Source organism: Aquila chrysaetos, chromosome 5, assembly GCF_900496995.4.
Source record: "Aquila chrysaetos chrysaetos chromosome 5, bAquChr1.4, whole genome shotgun sequence".
In the NCBI taxonomy this organism is placed as follows: Eukaryota; Metazoa; Chordata; class Aves; order Accipitriformes; family Accipitridae; genus Aquila; species Aquila chrysaetos.
The window spans coordinates 46,414,884-46,437,511 of NC_044008.1; the positions used below are offsets into that span (position 1 = coordinate 46,414,884).

Consider the following 22,628-nt stretch of genomic DNA (forward strand, 5'->3'; position numbering starts at 1 on the left):
TAGTAGTCTTGTGAGGAAAAACAGTAATGGAAAGACAAGATGTAAAATACTTAATTTGAGTAAAATCTGTTCTAGTCTGCATTAACTTTTGATGTTAGCTACTTAGGGAGCTAGACATAACATGCTGCTATTTTAAGTGTCCACCTTTGGCCCTTTAATTCCAACCCTTATAGTTATTTTTCAGTTCTACTACAGCTGCATGCAGAAGCCCAACCCAGATTTATAGTTGTTGTATCGATGGTAAAAATACGGTATGCTTTTTTGTTACCTAATTATTCTTTTATCCTAGGATATGGAAGTACAGCTTTCCTGCTGCTGATACTTTCTTGAGCTTGATGTTCTTGATTGTGCTTGTGATCCCGTAGTTAGCCTGTGCTTTTGCAAGAATGCTTACTGCTGCACATAGCACAACTTAGCAAAAGCTGAAAGTATGATAACTCCAGTAATATGAATGTCTGTCCACCACATCCCTCAGAGGGAACACTGACTCAGTGTGTCATTTTGCTGTGTACTCTTCAATACTAGCATCTCCAGAAGGAAGAGTGACTGATTTCTTTTCTTTACCAGAATGGTGTATTTAAATTCATTAGATCATCCAGGGACAAGAAGATTTAACGAGTCTTTCTTGCTGGTGGGGTGGTAGATGACTACGCTGTAGTCAGGCTCTTCTAGCAGTGAGGTTCTGTAGTCGTGAGGTTCCTTTCTACATTTGTAGCTTGTTATCACTGACTAAGAACTTCTCTCCTTTCATAGCCTCAGTCTCCATTTATCAATTTCTGTCAGACTCCAGCAAAAGATGAGTACGATGAGGACGTTGCAGAGACGTCGAGAGTGAGTCTCACACTTGTCAGAATGAAGAATGAGACTAGGGTACACCTCAGGACTACGTGCCTGATGTTTGTGGACAAAAGTCATTGTCCACAGATGTCTGTGTTAGAGTTGATCTTTTTTGCACTAGTAGACAGTGGAGAATGATGCTGACATGAACTCATCCTAAGGTAGACGTATATAACTGGCAGTAATACCTGCTTCTGTCCATCGGCAGTAACCTGACTTCAGACTCAAGTGGAGATGCTGCAGTTTGAACTTTGCCAAGAGTCATCCCAAACAATATATCCACACTGTTGTGAGATTTCAGTTGCAGAGAAAGAAATTTCATGATGAATACCTACAGAAGGTTATCAATGGAAAAGGAATTAGAGAATCCCAGAGCACGGAGACCCAGCGCAATGTGCTGGAAACTGGCCCAACTCTGAGCAGAGGGTCGTACCAGATAATTGCCAGTGTTCTGTCCACCTACAATTTGTGAGTGTTTCTGTGTTAAAAGCTGGTACCCTCTCACAGGTGACAGTAAAGCAGAAAGCGTTCTCTTGTGTGCGAGATTTCTGTGTGTTTTAGGTGATCCTTTGCAACGAAAAAATATATAACATTTGTAAGTCGATGAGAGATCTGTGCTGCACAGTAAGCTGCTCAGGTGAACTGAAAACTTTCACTGATTCTTGCACTCTCTTAGTCGTCTCGTTTATTCTGTGCTTCATTACAGTCAATCTCTGCTGCACAGACTGTCACTCAGGCTAAGGCTGTCCTGCTGTCTGCACTCTCTCGGGATCGCCCTTCATCCTGATAAATGGCTTATTAGAAGAGCATGTGTCAGAGAGAAACCCTTCGTGAAGCTAAATAGATTAACGTCTCTTCCCTGTGAACACTCTCGGTGGAATGGGGTAGGCATAATCGTTAAAGCGGATTTAGAATGAGAAGACACTTTTTCCTCAGGACAGGAAATTGCTCTGAGTTAGAAAGGTATGGATTAGTTCTAGTATATGTATAAGGGGAAAGCTGTCAGCATTAACACGCACCACCAGAATGGACACTGTGTCATGGTCTGGAAGTTGCTGAACTTTCTCATTTCCCCACTTGGGAATTAGTAGATACAGCCTTTCTCTGTGCAGGTTTTGTAATACCTTTCTGTAACTACAGCAGTTGCTAGCATGGAAGAGCAATACCGAAAAAAGCATTTAGTGTTCTTGCAATGCAGTTTAGCAGCTGAAGCTATGTTATGTGGGACCAACATAATGACGAGCAAACTTGCAGCAAAGGGAGGGAATTTCTTGGTCTTAGACACGTCCCGTCCCCCTAGCTGTGGCATTTTACGTCATTGCTGTACTGTCCTTGACCCCCCCAGACACATTATGGTAAAAAGAGGGACAAAAAAACCCTTACAAAGTGTGCCTTAGTATGAGGTAGCACACTCCCAAATCCCTCTGGTTCATCATCTTGTGCTGCCTTTTCACTGCCGCAGGTTTCATCATGCTCGACAACGTGGGGAGGGAAGAGAGGAGCTTGGGTTATTTCTATTTGTATCTTCTAGTTCCGAAAGTGCTAGGGAGACGGGGACGAGCTCAGTTTCTGAAGTTAGCGGACATTCAGCAGAGTTTGGCTCTCTTGTCCTGATAGACCCTCAAAACCAGTGTTGACCTCCTAAGGCTGCTGCTTTTTTTAATAGGTTTTTTTCTTCAGTGTATTTATATATTCGCTTTCTATGCATTACTGAGTGGAGATGAAGGGAAAAATGATTCAGTGCTTTTTCTCCACAGCTATTACTGTCCTGAGCAGCCATTTGCATTAGAAGCAAAAGTCTCCATTATTTCCCTTGTCTTGCGCTTATTCACCACTCTAAGGAGGTATGAGGTCTTGCAGGGATGCCTACGTGAAATGGAAAGCCTATGCAAACAAAGTAGGCAGACGAGCTCTTGCTCCTTTTTTTTCTCTTGCTTGCAGGAGCTAACATGCAAAAGCTCGGATTTCCATCCTTGCTGGAGCCAGTCTAACAGAAATATCTCTGCTCTGTTGGCATCAAGGAGGGTGGCAGGTCCTCACTGGTGGCATTTGTACCAAAACGGGAGGGAATGCTGCCGGAAGACTCGCTTCTCTGAAGCGTGGCTATTGCCCAGGGAGAGGAGAGAAAAATGTTATGCTGAGAGAAACTAATTTAAATGAATTAAAGGAAGAAAATTTCACAATTTCTGGTAGAGCATCTTCCAGGAAAAGAAATCAAAGTAACAAAAAAGTAATAAACAGAAGTTCAATTTTAGCTTTAACAAAGGACTAAGCAAATATAAGCATGACTCCCATTTTATTGTTAGAAAAACTGAGGCACAGAGAGCTGCAGGTAGGACTAAGGCTCCCGAGCTGCAGCACAACTCACTGTGGCGGGCAGCATGATGCTTCTGTCCGCTCTGGGTCTACCTCAGAGCCCAAACTGCCCTGGAGACCTCCTGGGAAAATGGGCCATCAGCTGTTCCTAGAAAGCCTGTATCAGAGTATGAGACCAGTACTGCTTTACGACTTGCAATGACCAGAGAGGATGATGAGAATGGCAGTCATGCTTCTGGGGAAGTGTGAGTCCTGATAGCACAGTGATGGCTATTAATACGCACTGATGTACGTATTCAGACACCGAACTGGTATAAACATATTAATCCGTATGATGCTGCTCCTCTGCAAGTATGACAACCGTTATTGCAGGCAAGCAAAAATGCAGTAAGATAAAATAGTTTTCTGAATGCTATGCAGCAAATTACACACAAAGCCAAAATTCAGGTACGCGTAATCCCCCATATGTGTACAATCCAAATAATTGCTCGAAGTCTCTTTGCTGCTGTCACATACAAAAAGTAATTACATATTTGAAAATGTTCCCCCACGCTAGTTGCTTGGAGAGCTGCTAAAGAACCCACGTGCAAGGGATGAATAGAACGAGACTGTAAGTTTCTCATTGTTGAACAGAAATGTAGGCCTGGCAAACGCCACCATCACGTGCAGCAGTGGTACTCTGCGTTGCAGAAGAAAGACTTTTGTACCAGTGTTTAAAGTGGAAGTGACAAATCTGAGCATTATTACTCCACAAACTGTAAGAAAATTAGTATGAATAAGGCAGCTCTTCGATTTTTTGAATTTCTATTGCTTTCAGGGTGTGTAAGATTAGACCCCAGTTTAAAAAGGAAAAGACTTACCTGACAGGCTTTTGAGGAATGTTCCTATTTGAAGAAGTAGTGCAAACCAGCAGTTCATTCTAGAGTATTACTACAGACTTTCATCCGTGTGCTGCAATTACTGGTTTCCTTGTGCGTGGAGTAAATTAGTGCCATGTTTCAGCTGGATCTATAATGACATGTTACGGTATGAGACAAAGAAAATCTTTGCATACTAGCCTATTTATCTCTTCTTTGAAACTGAACTTTTGGACAAGCAGGAGGAAAAAAAGAAAAAAAAAAATCTCTTGATGGGTATAAGTTTCAGAAAATTACTGATTACTTACACATATTATTCCCTCAAGGGCAAAAATATCGTGTGCCTTCATTCTGCTCTTATCCTGACAGAGTCGGTCAATTTAACAAAGTTGTTCAAGCCTCAAGACAATTAAGCCTACTTGCATGACTCTCACCACTGGGCACGGACTATTGCAGAGCCGCATTTTTGCTTCCTCTGCCTGGTTCTAACCTTACCCACCACCTTGCACTTGCATGTGTGTGTTTCGCTGAAGAGATAAAGCATGTGCTTATTCTCTTCTTCTAGCTGCAGTAAAGTTTAAATACATAAACTTCCTTCTCCTGTTATTTCCTTAGCTTGCTCTCCTGCCACACTTGTGAAATATGTCCTGCCCTGTATAATCAGGAGTAAAAGAAACACATTGATATTACTTTCACACCTATGTACTATCTAAAAGGGAAGCGGATAAAAATGTTTTCCAAACGAACTTTCTTAAATTGCAAAAGTATAGATGGATGGGGACTGGGAATTTCCAGCATATCCGACAGTAGAAGAAAAATAGTAAGTGCTTATCTTAACCTATCCTATAAAATCCTGTACGGCGCTAGCTTCAGGTGATGTGCCGTTATTAAAGCACCAAAAATGTTTCTAGGCTCGTTGCAGCGAAAGTTGTTTGGCAGGAGTGTTCATCTATTAGGACAGAAAATGATCATTGATTCTTACATGACTAACAGAAGATTATCTTAAACGGTTTCAAGTGGAGGACTATTTTAGCCACAAGAGACAAAAGCAGGGAAAAAGGACGGAATAAAGCTGTATACAAAGAAACCACTTAATGCACATTTGCCATAAGGAAAGACAGTAGTGTTTGAACATTGAACTGCAGAAACTCCATGAACACATTGTATTTTAAACACTTAATCTGTTTTACAAACTACGTACATTCTTCTGCTAAATAAGATGAATTGGGATTCAAAAAGCAGCACATCTTGACAAATCTCCTCCTGAAGGCATCCATTAATATAAATCAACAGTAGCAATTTTGTTTGATCATTTATTTGCAAGAATCATTAAGGTTTATTATCATAATTATTCCCTGTGGGACTTCATGTCGCGTAAATGAAAAATGGCAATATCGATATTTAAAAGATAAGTGTGTAAATGTTCAGAGTAGTTAAACAGTACTCTGCAGGTAGTGTCCAATTGTAGGACATTAGATAAAGTTTGATTTATAAATTATAGAAATATAATTTCAGTGCAATTGTTTATTTCAAAACTAAGTTTGCTTATTGTGCAAGGCATACACACTAACAAACTCTATAGTTACTTTTTACAGTACATGTGTGTACATTTTTTCTGATTTCAAGTAAGCAACTTGTCTTAAGATATCAAATGGGAAGCAAATGTTGCTTACTGCTGGAACTCCTTTTATAGTCTTGTCCTCTTTAGTTTTCGCAGTTCTATATGATAACCTGAAATTTTCTCAGTGAAACGGCAGGACTTTTTCCCCTCATCCTCTCTTCTCCTTCCAAGCAAAACAGTAGTTACGGTATCACTACACCTCCTTCTCTACAGAGACACGGCGAAGGGCCCTGCTTTCCCGCAGTTGTTCGGAGACCAAAATTAGCTGGTGCCTCTGAACCAGCTGTCCGATCGTGTCAGCAGTAAGAACGAACGAGCGCGTTTTGTAGCAGACACAGGGAGCGATGCACAGCACAGCCATTTGGGCAAGACTGCGGTGGTCCTGCCCCCGAGCGGGCAGCTGTCTGCAGCGTGGCACGGGCCCCGCGTTCACAGCCTGTAGGGCAGGCACTTCTAGGTTTTGGAAGGAGGAGGTCAGAGTTAGGAAAAGAGTATACGGTAATATAATTACGACGATTTGACGGGGGTCAGGTGAGGGAACCGCCTGCTTGTCATCCGCTCAGCGGAAACGGCGTGCGGCTTTGGTCGCCCTTGCTGCTGCTAGAGCGTGCGCTGAGCGACGGCACGAACTAGAGCACACGCAGGTGAGGGGAAAAGTTGCCAAAGGTTCCTGCACATAGGAGTTACAGTTCGGGTGTCGCTCAGAGTCCGACTGCGAAGCAGCAGACAAAACGCAGCTTTCGGAGCTGGGTGAGCCCCACTTTTGAGCAGCAGATCCACAGTGTGCAGAGCAGCACGGTGCGAGGCAGGGAGCACGGCACTGAGCTGCAACCGCTGAAGACGGCCTCTCGAGCTTTCTCTGCAGCCGCTGGCAGTGCTGCGATCCCCAGCTATTCGCTGCCCCACATCAACGTGCCCTTTCGACAGACCTGGCTTGTTGGTTTCCGGCAAATGAATCATGCTGAAGGTTTAGAGACTGGGAACAGAGGGAATTCACCACTTCCCTGGTGAATTTTTTCTGGAGCACAAAATTGCTGTTTTATCAACAGTGAAAAGTGTCGTGAACCACTGTGTGGACATGGCGCTCTAATTGTTTTTTAGTCACTGAATGCTAGCAAAGTTGTGCCAAATGCACAGAACAAATGCCCTGTTCCATAATCCAAACACATCTACTAGCCAGGCAGCCAGTTGGTAAGAAAGCTCAGACTTTGCTCTTTGCTATAAAAGGTCATTTTCCAAGTCCACTGAATGGGTGTTGTACAAAACTCTGTTGATGTTGATGATGTAATTGCTGCCTTTTTTCAGGTTACCTATAAGAAGCAATTGAACTGCAATATAGATTAAAGCAGGGCAATAATAAGAAACTATAGATTACATAGGAGACTTTAAAAAGTACTTAACAATGTAAATAATGTTGATCAATGGGAGGGATGCAGAAAGGCAAAAACTTGTTGTTGGTTGGAGTAATAGGAACGGGACAGAAGCTGCAGACAAACAGAAGCACCCAAAGAGAATATGAAAGAAACAGTCAGAGGGCCTAAGGCATGAAAAAATCCTGAAAGGCTGAATGGTGGCTGGAGAGACTTGAATATGAGTTATGAAATAGCATCCTAATTACCTATTTTTGTTTTAGAGCATCAAAAGAGTTTGGGCTGCATGTTTCAAGAAGCACTTACGTTTTCTGGCATTGCTAATATGGAAACAAAGAAATTACAACAATTATGTGGAGCTAAGAGATTGTGGGATGAAAAAAGGATTTTTGTCAACACGTAAGCCTGGAACTGACTGTCTATCTTTCTGCCTGCACGGAAGAATAATCTACTGTAGTTGCACTACAGTTTTTGTTTTTAAAGATCTTCTCTACAAACTACCTAAGAAATATGTTTTGCTGTTAGCCTGCCCTTTTAACCAGAATAACAATTATTTCATGTCGAACCAGAAAAAAGACCCACTGTAAGAAATATTGGAGTGTAAAGTCACTCTGCAGTAAAATTCTCATGTGCTCTTTGGAATTTATGTATTCAGTATTTAAAAACAGTGTATCTCCTTAGAAGAATAGGTGGGTGCTTTATAAGCTTGAGTAAATCAGTAATAAATACTAATAGGAAATGCTAAGAGTTTACCCAGAAATACATGCTATACCATGGTGTGGCTATAAATGCATTCTGATAGTTTTATTCACGTCAGCCTTTAGACACACAGCTTACAGGTTTTACTCTTGACCAGTAGGACAGAGGAGAGATGGAAGCCCAGAAACAAAGTATAGACCATGGCGCTCCTATAAGACCAATTTCTGTTCTTGTGTCCTTTGCACAGACATCCTTTCTGGCTTGAGATTCTACATTTATTCTCTTTATTCTTTGAAAACTCAATACTACAGGTAAATATTTATTAAAACCACATTTTTCTCATCAGAAACAGGTGTATTTTTGTTGAACACATTTGAAGCACTGAGTATTTTTATTCCTCTTAATTTTTTTTTACAGTCCATAATATCATAAGATCCCTTCTGCCATGGGACATATTTTCCCTACTACTGCATGATAATTTTAAAAAAAAAATCAGTGCTAAGTTTTTCTTGACAGTGATAGCCCCTTAACTGCTAAATCTGCTATCCCATCCATCACTAAACTCAAGCAAAGCAAGCATTAGTTTCTCTGTGACTTATCTAGGTCTCTAGTAGATCAGTAGCACAACTCAGATGTTTCAGACTCTTCCCTGTTAATTCACATTTATCTTTTCATCCCAAGAAGGTAAATTACCTCACAGAGAAGCTATCTTATCCCCAGTAGTGGTTTATAATGTTGCCAACTCAGCATGACCTACATATCTTATCTCAGCTGGAATGTATTTGTCACCATGTCATGTTATGATCATCTGGTAAAACCCCCTAGAAAAAAGGTAAACCTGCAAAATGGCTTCACCATTTTCATTTAATGACCTTTTCCGCTGTATGCTCTTGCATCGCCTTCAATTTAAATTGCTAAAATAGAGGGAGATTTCTTTTTCCCTTTAATGCTCCATTTCTTCATTTTTATCATTAGCAAAATTTTTCATTCCTCAGCAGTCTTCATTTCTTCTGTCCTGAGTTGATCAGTAGGTGGTGATATTGAGACTGAGAACTGAATCATTTATTAATATGCTATGTTAACAATGAGAAAGGACTGCTGAGTTTGAGTGTACATTTGTACAGTTGGGTGCTGGTTAGTTGAAGCTTTTCAGGCCCTGGGAGTGTTTAATACTGTTAGGAAAAAGGAATGAGAAGCAGGTCACTAACCAGTAAGCTGTAACCAGGCTGCTTGCAAGCAGAAATGCTGTGTGCAACAAAAGTTTAATAGCAATTATGCAGCTGGAACTCATTCCTTTAGAAACTATAGTAAATTAGATATTTCACCCTCTGTTATTCTAAAAACTTCCTAAATTATATTATGGAAATAAAAGTTAAGTATAAACACATTGACTTTTAAGGAGTCTGAGCCAGCTGATTGCAAAAACAGTACATTTTCATTGTGTTTCCTCAGATGAACTGACCATCTCTGCCTGGACTGAACTCTGTTCTGCAAGCATTAAATTCTTAGGTCTTTAACTGAGAAATTAATTGGTGCCATCAAGGAGGTGTGCTTTTCGATATGAAGAAAAGGTACGCCTCTTCTCAACACAGTGTTCGATAACCACGTTCAAATAAGAACGTACGAGGGAGGCCACTACATGGACCAGCAACTTGCTGTGACTGCGCGGCTGGGAGAAATAGCAAAAGCAGACGCTCCCCGCTCAGGTGGAGGTGGATCATCCAACTGAGACGACCTCGATGAGGAGAACAGGACGTGCTAGAAGAGCACAGGACAGAAACGCTTGCCCAGGTGCAGGTGCGGTACCCATGTGCCTGCACCCCCAGCAATTTTGCAGATAGATAACCCAAACAGGGAGGTGCAGTCAATTCCCCGGGGCGGGGGGGAACCGAACAGCAGCCGCCGGCCACTGTGGGGAGGGCACCAAGAAGACTAAGCCAGGCTCTTTGCCGAGAAGCACGGAGGGAGTCTGAGAGGCCAGTGGCTGCAAAGTGAAAAAGGGAAGTACTGGCTGGATAGAAGGGAAAAAATTAATATAGCCAAGCTTTAGGACAGGAGCCTGCCATTCTTGGGGGTGCTCTCAAGAAGAGTTGAGACCAGCAGTTTTATCTGAATGGGGGGAAATTATTGTTTTCCATTTTTAAGTATTCAATTTAATGAAAGGAGCAGGACAAGGGTATACAGGCTGTTTCTGTGGAATTTCTGGAGTATTTTCCCCTCCCTAATCTCTACATGGGTTGATGGTACATACGCAAAGGTTACTTTTCTTCCTTTGGAAATCTGCACACACAGTATTTTTACTGAAGTGTCCCTGTGGCTTAATTTATGTTGGGGAAAACTATCAGGGCATTAAATGTAAGAGTTTCAGAGCGCAAACTGCCATAAGGTATCGAGGATAAAAATTCTTTTTTTGCATTTTTTCTTCTTTACATTTTAAACACACTGCGGCAAATCTGAAATGTATGGGAAATAAAAGAACAATGAGGCACTGGGGACTGGAAACCTCAATATATTTTCCCTTTGGGATTTTACTGAATATTAATGCTGTGTTCTGTCCCTTCTGTGAAAGATACACTGCTCACAAATAGTGTTTACGTGCAAACATCAGCCCCCTCTTAATTTTAAAAAGAACTTTGTGAACTGACTTGTTGGTCTCTGATATACATGTGTTTTTGCAAGCATTTTTCACTCCCACTTTTCTGTCTAAATGCCTTGCTGGCCTGGAGAGTGAATCAAGGTATACTTCTGTTCTCATTTTAGAGTGTTGCTGTTACAAACGAGGACATCATGTGAGCAAAGATGGAATTTTACATCTGAAGGTTATTTGCAGTAATTTCCAGAAGTGAGGGGACCTGATTTTGTTACTTTCTTTTGTAAAAAGGAAAATTCCATTTGTTTGCAGTGAGCCATACAGCTATTTACTGAGGAGAAGGGACAGCAAAACTATCTTTTGCACCTTTACCCCCTCAGCCCACACCACCTCCAAACCTTAAGCACTGACAGTTAGTGCTGTGCCAGTATAGTTAAAACTTCCTTCTGTCTATGTCAACACCTTGGAATCATTGGGGGAGAGTTTTTTTTGACATTTACTTATTTCCTTGCCTACTTTTGAAGAACCTGATTTTTTTTTCCAAGAGCACTGTAGTGGTAACGCTATTTGGAAAGAAGTAGTAGCAAACGTGTATGATCTTTTTTTCTGTCTCGTCTCTCTGCTTGTATAATTTGAGTTAAAGACAGGGTCTCCTATAGTTTACTTCCCCCCCCCAGCATTGTGGGAAAACATTTTTCTCATGAAAAGGGCAAAGACTAAACAAACCTTCAGAAAGAATTCCACTAATTTGGGAGATTTTGTAAAAGATTAGGAACTGATTTAAAATAATGAGCGTTCTCATCCCATAAATATATAGATATAGGTATATTTAGCGCAGAATCAATAGGAACATAGAGACTACTTCTTACCTAAGTCTGAAGTGTTCTTGAGCTTTATTCATTTTAATTAATTTTATAAAGTAGGTGACATTAATGAATTTTCAGTACTACTCTGAATAAGCTTAAATGTCTTCAGTTTCACGTAACTCTGTAGAAAGGAAAATAAAGGTGAGAAAAGTGGTACAAGTGGGTGGGCAGCATTTGCGAAATTGGATGCCAGAATGTTGATTGCCTTCCTTGGAGCAAAGCTAGTCCAGAGAGACTCTCTGGAGCGAGCAGCTGTGCTCCGTGTAAGATCTGCCTCGCGAAAAATCTAAGGGCCGGGTTTTCCTTTTGCCTAGCGGGTGTGAGTAAGGTGTACTATATAACAAACAACCTTACCAGAATCATGTAGAATTACGTACTTTGGTGATGTTCATGGTATGGTTTTTGATTTCTCCCCTGCTACTGTGTCCCCATACTTCTTCGGGATCCATCATGATAGTTACAAAGGAGAGAAATTCTTAATTAAATGCTGCCACCTAGGTTTTGTGGTTATAGGTGAGTGAAGTGCATTAACCTTAATCGAAGAACTGCTCTTGAAATTTTTTTTTCTTTTTAACGTATTTTGGTAATTCTGTTTCTTCCAACTCCCCGTGCTCAACTTTTAGGGGTTCCTGCCTCTCCAGGGCAAGGGGGGGATGAACGCGTGCGCCAGCCACCCCGCACGGGCTGCCCCTCCGGCCGCTCTCCTCTGGAAAACTGCCTTTACCCACTTCCGTCACGTACGCGAACGCAGGAAAACGTCGGGAGACCGAACCCCCCCGGTTTGGGTGCAGCGCTGGCCGCCCGACGAGGAGGCCTCGAACCCCCGGCCGCCCCGCCTCAGGCGCCTCCTCGTCACGTGCGAGGGCCGGGGGTGCCCTCTCGGCCAATCAGCGCGGCGGGTTTCCGCCGGAAGTTAAAACAGCTCCCCGCCCTTCCGCCCGGCTGCCCCGCTGGTTGCCATGACGGCGCGCCGCGGCGCTCCGCGGGCGAGATGGCGGCCGGGCGGGCTGGCCGCGGCGGCCCCGCGGCACCGCCTGCCTCTTGTCGTCCGCAGGCGTCCCTGCAGCGGGGCGCGGGGCTGGCGGCGGCCGCGGCGGAGGCGGAGGAGCGTGGCGGGCGGCGGCGAGCTGCCAGGCTGCGGGCCGCGCTGGAGGGCGAGCGGCGGCTGGAGGAGGCCGCGCTGCGGGTAAGAGGGGCCGGCCCGGAGCCCCGCCGGGCTCTGCGTGTGTGTGCGCGAACGCAGACCCGCGGGTCCGGCCGGGTGAGGGCCGAGGAGAGGCGGTCCCGCCGTTGGGAGAGCTCCACCCGGCTCTCCCTTAGGAAGCTTTTCACCTTCAGAAATTACGTACTGACTACGCAGCCTCGCAGTTTGTTTGCCTCCAAATGCGCCTGCAGGTGCGCGGAGGAGAGTTGTTACGGAAATTGTTTGTTCTGATTAGGCAGAAGAGAGCAGAAAACAGAGAGCGCTGCAGCTGGAGCAAGAAGAAAGGCTGGCGGCTGAGCTGGCAAGGCTGAACCGCGAGAAACTTAAAGATGAAAAGATGAGGCAACAAGTAAGAGAGAACAGGTAACACTTCAAAACTCTCACTACATCACTGAACTAGCTGTTACTGTAAATCAGTCCCAACTCTGAACAGCCTATGTATGGAAGTAGTCAGTCATCTGTGTAGCTCCTGCTTGTTTTTTCTTGATCACGTTTTGGACTGAACCGTAGGTGCAGTAAGATTGTAGCACGAGATGTTTTCAGTCGATGGAGAGGAAGTTTTAGTATGCTAAAATCGGGTACATAATTTATTTTTTAGAATAGGCTTGTACAGCAGAGAAGATTGTAACTGGAAAGAACGCAGGAAAAGGTATATTTTGAGAAGTGCTTAGGAGAAGGCTGTGATCGAAGGGGTTGCTCCAGATATCAGTGAACACTATCAGAAAAGTGTGTTGGAGGTGAATGCAAGTCAAACGAGGGGAAGGGAGGAGGTGTGACATCTGAACAGTGTGAGGTGATCCAAGTTATGTGGAGACAAGACAGGCTTTGTGAAAATTGTAGCAGAAGCGGAAAGGAATCTGACCTGGAAGGAAAAGTTATTTTAAGATCAAGGTATGTGTCGTGGTTTAAGCCCAGCTGGTAAAAAGGCACCATGCACCTGCTCGCTCGCTCCCCCTGCTTCCCCAGCCAGCCACGGTGGAATGAGGAGAAAATATAAAGGCAGGCTCGTGGGTCGGGTTAAGGACTGGGAGGGATCACTCCCCACTTATGGTCACGGGCAAAAGACAGGCTCAACTTGGGGAAGAAACAAAATCAATTTAATTTACTACAAATCAAATCAAAACAAGGATATTGGGAAGTAAAACCAAACCTTAGAACACCTTCCCCCCAGCCCTCCCTCCTTCCCGGCTCAACTCCACTCCCGGTTCTCTCCACCTCCTCCCCTCAGCGGCGCAGGGGGACGGGGAATGGCGGTTGGGGTCAGCTCCCCACACCTTGTCTCTGCCGCTCCTTCCTCCTCAGGGGGACACTCCTCACTCGTCCCCTGCTCCGCCGTGGGGTCCCTCCCAGGGGAGACAGTCCTCCACGAACTTCTCCAACGTGACTCCTTTCTGCGGGCTGCAGTTCCTCACAAACTTCCCTGGCGTGGGTCCTTTCCGCGGGCCGATCTTCAGCCACGCGCCGCTCCAGCGCGGGCTTTCCCATGGAGTCCCGGCCATCGTGGGGGGCCTCCGCTCCCCCGCTCCCCTCCACGGGCTGGGGGGGACAGCTGCCCTCTCACCACGGGCTGCGGGGGCACCAACCTCCTCAGGGGCCCCTCCTCCCCCTCCTTCTTCCCTGACCTCGGGATCCGCAGAGGGGTTCCTCTCACGTTCCAATCCCCCCGCTCACTACCGGTTCCCCTTCGGAAATCCGTTCTCCCAGAGGCGCGACCGCCATCGCTGACGGGCTCGGCCTTGGCCGGCGGCGGGCCCCACTTGGAGCCGCGGAAGCTTCTAGCAGCTTCTCACAGGAGCCGCCCCTGCGGCTCACTCCCCCGCTACCAAAAAAACCAACCGCACCACACAAACCCGTAACGGTATGGTAAAAAGTTAATTTTAAGCAAACTTTGTCAATAAGAGAAAAACTCTCTGATCCATTTTCGTTTTGAATATATGCTTATTTATATGTACACTTACACATATCTATAAGCACATGTGTTTATATAAGTACACATGTATTTATATACTTAGATGTAAAGTATGCAAAACTATTGATAGTATATTTACAAATACAGATTTTGAAACAGGTTTTGTTTTCGGCTTTTTTATTAGAGCAGTATTTTTAATCTAAAATTGAGTTTTTCCCTGAAAAATATGTATTTTTCAATTGTGCTTAAATAGTGATCGAAATTTCCTTTTTAGGATAAATTTCTTTTTTTTCCCCCCCAGTCTTGAACTTCGAGAGTTAGAAAAAAAGCTAAAATCCGCTTATATGAATAAAGAGCGAGCTGCGCAGATTGCTGAAAAAGAAGCTATACAGTATGAGAAGATGGTAATTAGCTTCACAGTGCATCCCTGTACCTGAGTGCTGTAACTCCTTGTATGGATTGTGCTGAAGTTTTTTCCTTTGAAGCTGACCTTTTTATCTAAAATAGTGTTAGGTTTAAGCATTCAGTATTCATTGAAAATATGTTTTGTGTTATGAAGGACTAATTAGCCGGTAATAACCAGCTATAAGAAAAAGGTTTACTTTGCCATTGCAATCAAAATAGTAGTAAATTAAGCTGTATGAATGGATATAGTTTTTATTTTACTGCTTTTGTTGTACTTTTCCAAGTTAAAACTGTGATACGCTTTGTACAGTAACTGCTTATGGGACTGAGTCCTTACCTCAGAAGCAGATTGTTGAAAATGTTACTATTATTAAAAATATATCTGAATAACTTCAGAAAGAACTGTCAACTTCTATTTATGTATAGAATAATATTGGTGATCAGGCAGGTGATTCCGATTATGTTAATGTTTTATACGAAATTCAGTTTATGCAAACTGCTGTAAAGACAACACATTTATTGAAGATGTTCTACATAGTTAAATCACGTTCCAGTCATTAGGCCAACGTGAGCTCATTTCACTCATGCCAAATGCTCTACTTTGTCTTCATTCAATATATAGCTTCCTTTAAGTATTGTTAGTTCTCCTCAGGTTGTTTAGCTATTGAGGGTTCTCTTCCAAGGGTTCTACTTACTGAATTAAGGTATTAAGCATGTTAAGGCACTATAGTTATAGATTGAGGTGGAAAACATTCTTTTTTTGTAATGTGGTAAATTATACTGTGTATTTTTTCATTACAAGTTGTTTTAGCAGAGTAAAAAGGAATATTGTATTGCTTTTTTTCCACTATAGAAATGTGAGGGTGAAATAGCCCAAAAGATGAAGGAAGAGTACGAAAGGGTAATAAAAGAAGAAAGTTCTGCAGAACTGAGGCGAAACAAGGAGAAAATAATGTACCACCAAGAACTGGAGAAACAGCTTGAAGAACAAGAGAGGAAGAAGCAGGATGCTTATGAAGAGTTTCTAAAAGAGAAACTCATGATTGATGAAATAGTAAGAAAGATCTATGAGGAAGATGAAATGTTAGTTACTTTGAATTTTTATTATTTATTAATTTAAAACAAAACAACTTTCATAATTCCGTACAGAAAACTAATTTGTATACATTTATTTCATAGGCTAAGGCCCGTTTTAGTTTTCCTTGGTCACATTTTAGTAACAAGAGACTGACTTGCGTGGATTTTGCTGTTTAAACATCAGAATGTTCTTGTTATTCCAGTCAATCTCGTGTCCTGGTTCCCCAAATATGAAATCCAGTTTATTTCAAGGAGTGCTTCCATTGGGCCCATCATGCTGGAAATGACTGCGTATCACAGATTTCTGCCTTGCCTCATGTCCCTGCCTCTTCATAAGATGTGTTGTATGCCTGTCTTATGGACAGGGATAGGAAAGGAGGTTTCTGAGGGCAGGGTGGTAGTGGGGGAAGAGTTTAGTATAAATAAATTAAAAGTTTAGAAGATTCTGGTGCCACTGGGCTTCCTTCTCTTCTTATTTCTGTTTTGATGGAGCACGTATAAAATGGAGTAGTAGTGAATAGCTGTGTCTATAGCCTGTCCTGAAGAAAGGTGTTAGACATGAGATTCCCTTTTTGGGGGAATTCATTAATAAGTATTTTTAATTTAGGTACCTAGTTTCCAGCTGAATGGGTAAGGAAAGTCATGTCAATCTTAGTCTCTGGAATATACTGTTAATGATGAGCATATGGGCTGTTTAACTTTGCTCTGCAGTATGTTAAATAATTATTTAAACATTTTTTTCCATCTTCTATAGGGAAAAACAACTGAAGTTAGATAAAATGAGAGCAACTCAGACATATATTGAAGAATTTAAAAAAGAACAAGCTATCTGGAGGAGAAGGAAACAGGAAGAGATGGAAGAAGAACATAAGAAAATTATGGAGTTTGCCAACATTCAGCGACAAAGAGAAGAAGATCGGATGGCTAAAGTTCGAGACGCTGAGGAGAAAAAACAAAGACTTCAAAGCATGGTATCAAAAATTGAAATTGTAGGAAAAACTATTGTACATTCTTATCTTTTATTTAGAAGTCTTTCCTTCTTGTAATAGATTGCCCAGAATCTGGAAAGAGAACAACAGAAGCGTGAAGAACTGGAACAAAGCCGCCAAGAGCTGTATCTGGAAGAACAAGCAGAGACAGAAAGGAAGAAGGAGATGGTAAGTGCTGGCAGGTAGATAAACTAGTACCTGTGCATTGGGGGCTGGGGTGGAACATTTCATGTTCCCTGGACTTCTCCTGCAGATACACATATGGATATTTTGGTACTTGTCAGATACCAGGTTTTTTTATATGTCGTATGTATCTTATGTGTACCTGTGCATAAACTATTAAGGGAAAATGCAAGTGGAGAGGAATATTGCAAGTTTGCCATAATTCCTGTAGAACATTTAGGTTAGCTGAGCTGGTCTGGATGAAACTTTTATAAAATAAAAATAGTAGTGTATATGCAGGAAAACATATCATTTATGGAGCACTTGTAGCTATGGGTAGACTAATCTAATTTAAACAGACCAGATATGAAAATCTAAAGAGAAAATGAAACCATTTTGAATTGCTGATCTAGAAAAATAAGTAATAAAGTGAACGCAGGGTACAGTATTTTATATAGTCTTTCTCTGTCCCTTCACTTCTTCTGATGTCTTTGTGATGGAGCAGCACTCCTTCAGTCTTTGGACGTTGTCACTGGAGTTGTGATGCTTAAAGAACGTTTAGTGAGAGTATATCCCACGTGCAATTCCTTCTGCACCTGAGGATGCTCTTCAGAGGCCACATAACTCCCATTTCCACAACTTTTCCGCTAACAATGCTGGCAGGGTTGTTCATGGACCAGTATGTGTTGGATTGGATTTTTTCCATGCTTTGGATTTGCTAAGTCTGCAGCATTATTTGTGACTTTGGGATGTTTTTGAGGGATTCCTTGAGCCCATTTTGGTCAGCGAGCTGTCTCAAAGCAAAAAGCTTAATTCTGACATGGTTTTACATGTATTAAATGAATTTGAATTGTTTTCAATTCTGTTCTGGCACAAAGTGTCGATTTCCAACACTATTTCCTAAATGTTCTTAGTCAGACAAGTAGTTTGTATATTAGCTTAGTTTTTGGAGGGAAAATTCTGTCCTTTGAGTTTCCTTTGCGATTCCTAATGTATTTATGTTTTAATTTCAACCAGGAAGACAACTGAAGGTTTTGAATACTCTTATGGTCCCCTTTATACATTTATTTGTCTCATGAAGGAGAACACCAGTAACTTTTAAGTTCAGGTTTAAGCTAAGTAGGAATTAACTGCTTGCTTTTTGCATGTCCCGTTTGCTTTCTCCTATAGGCCTGCCCACACTCTGTCTTATCTTGCTAATGGGTGACAAACAAAAAGTAACACAGGCCAAGATAGATAACTGTTATTTTTAGAGAGTTGTTCAGGATGACTGTCTTGTTGATTCACTTCATGCTAGTGGAAAAAAATAATCTTTTGTTTTGGACTTAAATTTTGAGAATCTTGAGACATTTGCCAAACCAGTTAATACTGGAGAGCAGTGTCAGATATGGAGTGTTTGCTCCAGTTATTTATGCTAGAAGGTAACAGCTACAGTAAATTTATTCCAAGATAAATCAAGTAGATTGGCTGATGATGATCAAAATTTTCCAAAGTATGTTCAGTAATACAGCATTTTATTAAATTTCCTTTATAGGCAGAAATTGAAAAAAGAATAAAGCAACGCCTAGACTTAAGGCAAACATATGAAGAGCAATTTGCTTTAAAGAAGGTAGTGCAACAAGCTATGCAAGAAGAGGAAGAAGCCTTCAGACAACAGATGTTGGCCAAGTTTGCAGAGGATGATCGCATTGAACAGATGAATGCTCAGAAACAAAGAATGAAACAGCTTGAACACAGAAGGGCTGTGGAAAAACTTATTGAAGACCGTCACAAACAGTTTATTGCAGATAAAGTAAGGAATTTCACATTTGCCTTTGGTTTGAGCCAAAGTGTTTCAATATGAGAATACTTCTGCTGTCGTAAGTGACAAGGCAATTGTTACTAGGGAAAGGTGACAGGGGAATTGCAGAGAAATGTGCAGGGGGGAAGCAGGCCTTTGTTTTGGTCTGCTGACAAGAAAAAAAGTCTTTTTAGAGCTAACTTTTTTGGTAGCTCAAGAGGTTAGTCAGGAACATCCCAGACCCCTGTATACCTGATAGGATCTGCAAATATCTCTTCAGGAGCCAAGGGATCGGCAACACAACCGTTGTCCAGTTCAGCGTCCCTGATCAGTAACAGTGATAGTGACGTGTGAGAAGGGGAAGTCCCAGCCTTGATTTTAGATTAAGTCTCTTGAGTTACCATCTGAGGAAGAAAAGGCGTAAACTGAAAACAAGTCACGGAATCCTATACTGCAGTTTTATACTTTTATAGGGTATAATAATAGGGTATAAATCACATGTGTAATGTAAATTGCAATTTCTAGTCATCAGCATGAGAATACATGCCTATTTCTCCTTTTCCTGGATTAGAACAGTAGGGCAGGAACATTCTAACTTGTCTGAGAACCAAGAAGGAACCAGAACGTAACTACCTTTAGAAGAGCTTCGAGTATGAGACCAAACACTTACATAGCAGACTAGCCCCATGTCTTGCCATTCAGTCTCCTCTTTTGTCTGAGTTTTTTTTCTAGTTACCAAACATATGTTGTTTAAACTTATGTTTCTCTTTATACTATGGTGGATATTGGTGGAAACAAGTGTTCACAGAGCTGAAAATGAACAGTTACAAAAACTTGTTTATTGTAGGAGCGTGAACTTGAAGACAGACAGTTAGAGGAGAGAAGGCAAGAAAACATCTGTGCAATTGTTGAAGAAGAGAGACAGAAACTCTTGAAAGAGCATGCATCCAAATTATTGGGTTATCTTCCTCGAGTAAGTGAACTGTATTTTAAATGCTTTAAACGTTTGTCCTGTAAGTCAGTGTTCTCTTGGATAGTTTAGGGTGAAGTTGCAGAACTCTGTAAATTCCTGGAGTCAGTGAGTGTCCTTATTGTGCCAGCTCTCCTGTGCTCACCTTTTCCTTTTTTCTTTCTGACTTGGGAAGCAATTTACAGAAAAATTCTTTCTGTATGAGGGGCTTTGAGCTCTGCTGCAATATTGGTGCCTTGTAGACAGAACTTGCTGAAAGCTTTTGCAACACTTTGCACATCCAGTTTTTGGAATCTGGCATCCAAGTTGTAAAGCAGGGCTTTTTTAGCTAGAAAGGGGTCCCCCATATCTTGAAGCCCATTTCCACCAGATTTCTCAGTTGGAGTTTTGGGAGCAATTTCTTACTGTATTGGCTGTCTTCTGAGTCTTCTGTTACCATGGAAACAAGGCCTCCTCTCTGTGGCAGTGCAGTAAACTGCAGTGCCTACAGAAGCATTTCAAAGCTCACTCTGTTTGTCCTTGTGTTTTTAAAAGTTAAAAAGATGGAAGGAATTACTGTAATACAAATAAATTACAATTTATTTTGTATTATACTTCATAATTGGAAGGACAACCTGATGGTACACAAATGAACCAAGAGCTGCTTTAGGGATGTAAAAATGCATTTACAGTAGGGTGGGAATTATCCAACTGTTTAAAGAAATTCTTTTCTGTAATACTGGAAAACATTGTAAATATAGCGGAGTATAATTTTTATTCAAATATTAATATGCTGATTTGGTGCATGAATCTGTAAAATTTGGAGTTACTTTCTAATGTAGATTCAATTAAAGGATAACTCAAATTGGCAATATTTTGACATAGTTTTCTGGTTTGAATTTACTGTTGTTGGAAGTCTTGGCTATTTCAGAGTGTCCCCAGCTCATCATACCTGTTCCATGGTATTGATGTTCTACTTTATTCCTTTTCTCTGCTTCAACACTGTGTCTGAATCGTGTGGTCATACATCGTGTTACTTCACTCAAAATGGTTAAATAGGAAAGGGCTACCTAATTCTAACGTCTCCAATATAAATGCAATTTGTAATTATTTTTTTCTAAATGCTGCAATGTATGTTCTGTGGGTCATACACATTTTTAGCTCTAAAATTAATTTAGAATTAGTTAAGAGATTTAGATTTCTGGGTTCCCCTGCCTGCCTCCCACAAAACATAGTTTCTGATCAAGTTGCTCAGTATCAGTTGATTTCCAAAATAATTTCTCTGTATGGGCTAATTTCAACACAACTGGAGGTGGAGATACTCGAGCCCCACCCCAGCCAGTGCCTCTTTTCAATGCAACTGCTCAATTTTACTAAACCTGCACCTGTGCTGTGCTGACTATAATCACTTTTATTAGAAAGAGAATGCAGATGGATGTTGTCTTTTGTATAGTGCTCACGTTGGAATCTTTACGGGGTTCTCATCATCATTTGCATGAAGAACAAAAGAGGCGGTTCTAGGTTAGCACCAAGTACGCCAGTTTGAAACTCATCTATTGAAGTTTTGTTATGGTTTTCAGGGCTGTTTGTTTTAAAGGTAACACCGATACCGGGGATACAAGCTATTACATTCACTTCCATAGAAAATTTGAGAGATCCGTATTAATCTCTCTACTTTGTTCTGCCTTCTGACGTGTGTTTCTTTCCCCTTATTGTAGGGAACACTCAAAGACGAAGATGACATTAACATGCTTGGAGAGGAATTTAGATTGGCTTATCAGAAGAGAAGAGGTAATGCATTTTCAGAAAAGAGCTGAAATTTCCCCCATCTCATCTCCTGGTTTGCCACTAGGTGTCATCTGATTTCTAATGAAAATTTCCATTTGCTGTGAACAGTGAGGAACTCCTTTTTCATACCATAAAAAGTCTCCATTTTAAGACTGGAGTTCTAAACTGCTAAGCAGTTAGTTTTATTTAAGTGTATGTTGTACTTGCATTTTTCCGCAATAAACTGTTACGGACTTCTCAATTATTCTCAGTTAGTGATGTAGCAATGTTAAAAATTTCTCTAGCAACTCTGCGGACACCTAAGCTAGTGTAAATTCACATGTGTGTTTCAGTATGGACTATAAGATTCTCTTAATGCACTATTTCTGGTTGTAATTTAAAGATGTACCTGCACTGGCATTACACTATTAAAATACTAATCGAAATGTAGTTTGTCTCATCTCAAAGGGGTAGGGCTGAGTTACTTGTTTCACTGTTAGTTCGTGTTACTTTGCTGGTAGGATCTAAGCAGAGACATTTTTCCATTTTGAGGTCAGAATCACCATTTATACCTTTCTTTCAGTGCATAAACTTACTATTTATGTGCCACGTTCCTATCCAATTACTCTGAGAGAGGAATCCATTGAAATAGCTGAGCTTTGACAGAGGTTCAGTCAAGCAGCACAGGCTTTTATTGCTCCTGTTCATTAATGTACACATGATATGCTCAGCTCATCTACACTCAAACTTTTATCTAGTTCTTTATTATAATGATGACATAATGAAATCTTTAAGGATCTAATGCTTGTAGAGCACATGTGAATATGTAGCCATCCCAAAGCAGCAACTGATGGCCAGGGAAAGATTTAATATTTTCACCTTGACTAAAGTAGTAATTTTACAGAATACAACTGTATCAGATGATGGAGTCTATCTGGATAGTGAGGGGCAAGTCTCATGGATGTTTTTGCCAGCCAGGGTGTAAGATGTAATAGCTAAAACAAGTTATGATCATTTCTATAAAAGAGCTGGTGGTGCTTAAATTAGATGCCAGACCAACTAGCTTTGAGGAGAGATCTGTTACAGAGAACAGACAAGGCCAATTTTCCAACCACGTGTTTTAAAAAGGACATGACATTTTCTTCTCAACTGGATCACTGGTTATTTTATTTCTGTTGCAACAAGGAATTTTCTGAGACTAAACCCTGACTTCTTTGGACTGAATATTAC

The 22,628-nt window shown here is 41.5% G+C and overlaps 1 protein-coding gene across 1 annotated transcript; it reads left to right on the forward strand.

Moving 5' to 3' along the window:
* The first annotated feature begins 12,130 nt into the window (after positions 1–12,130).
* MNS1 (meiosis specific nuclear structural 1) lies at positions 12,131–21,844 on the forward strand. Its single transcript, XM_030013770.2, has 9 exons — positions 12,131–12,342; positions 12,596–12,723; positions 14,571–14,673; positions 15,528–15,757; positions 16,506–16,722; positions 16,801–16,908; positions 18,437–18,694; positions 19,530–19,655; positions 21,350–21,844. Exons 1-9 carry the CDS (start codon positions 12,148–12,150, stop codon positions 21,446–21,448), a joined length of 1,464 nt encoding a protein of 487 aa, XP_029869630.1. The 5' UTR covers positions 12,131–12,147; the 3' UTR covers positions 21,449–21,844.
* Positions 21,845–22,628: the final 784 nt, after the last annotated feature.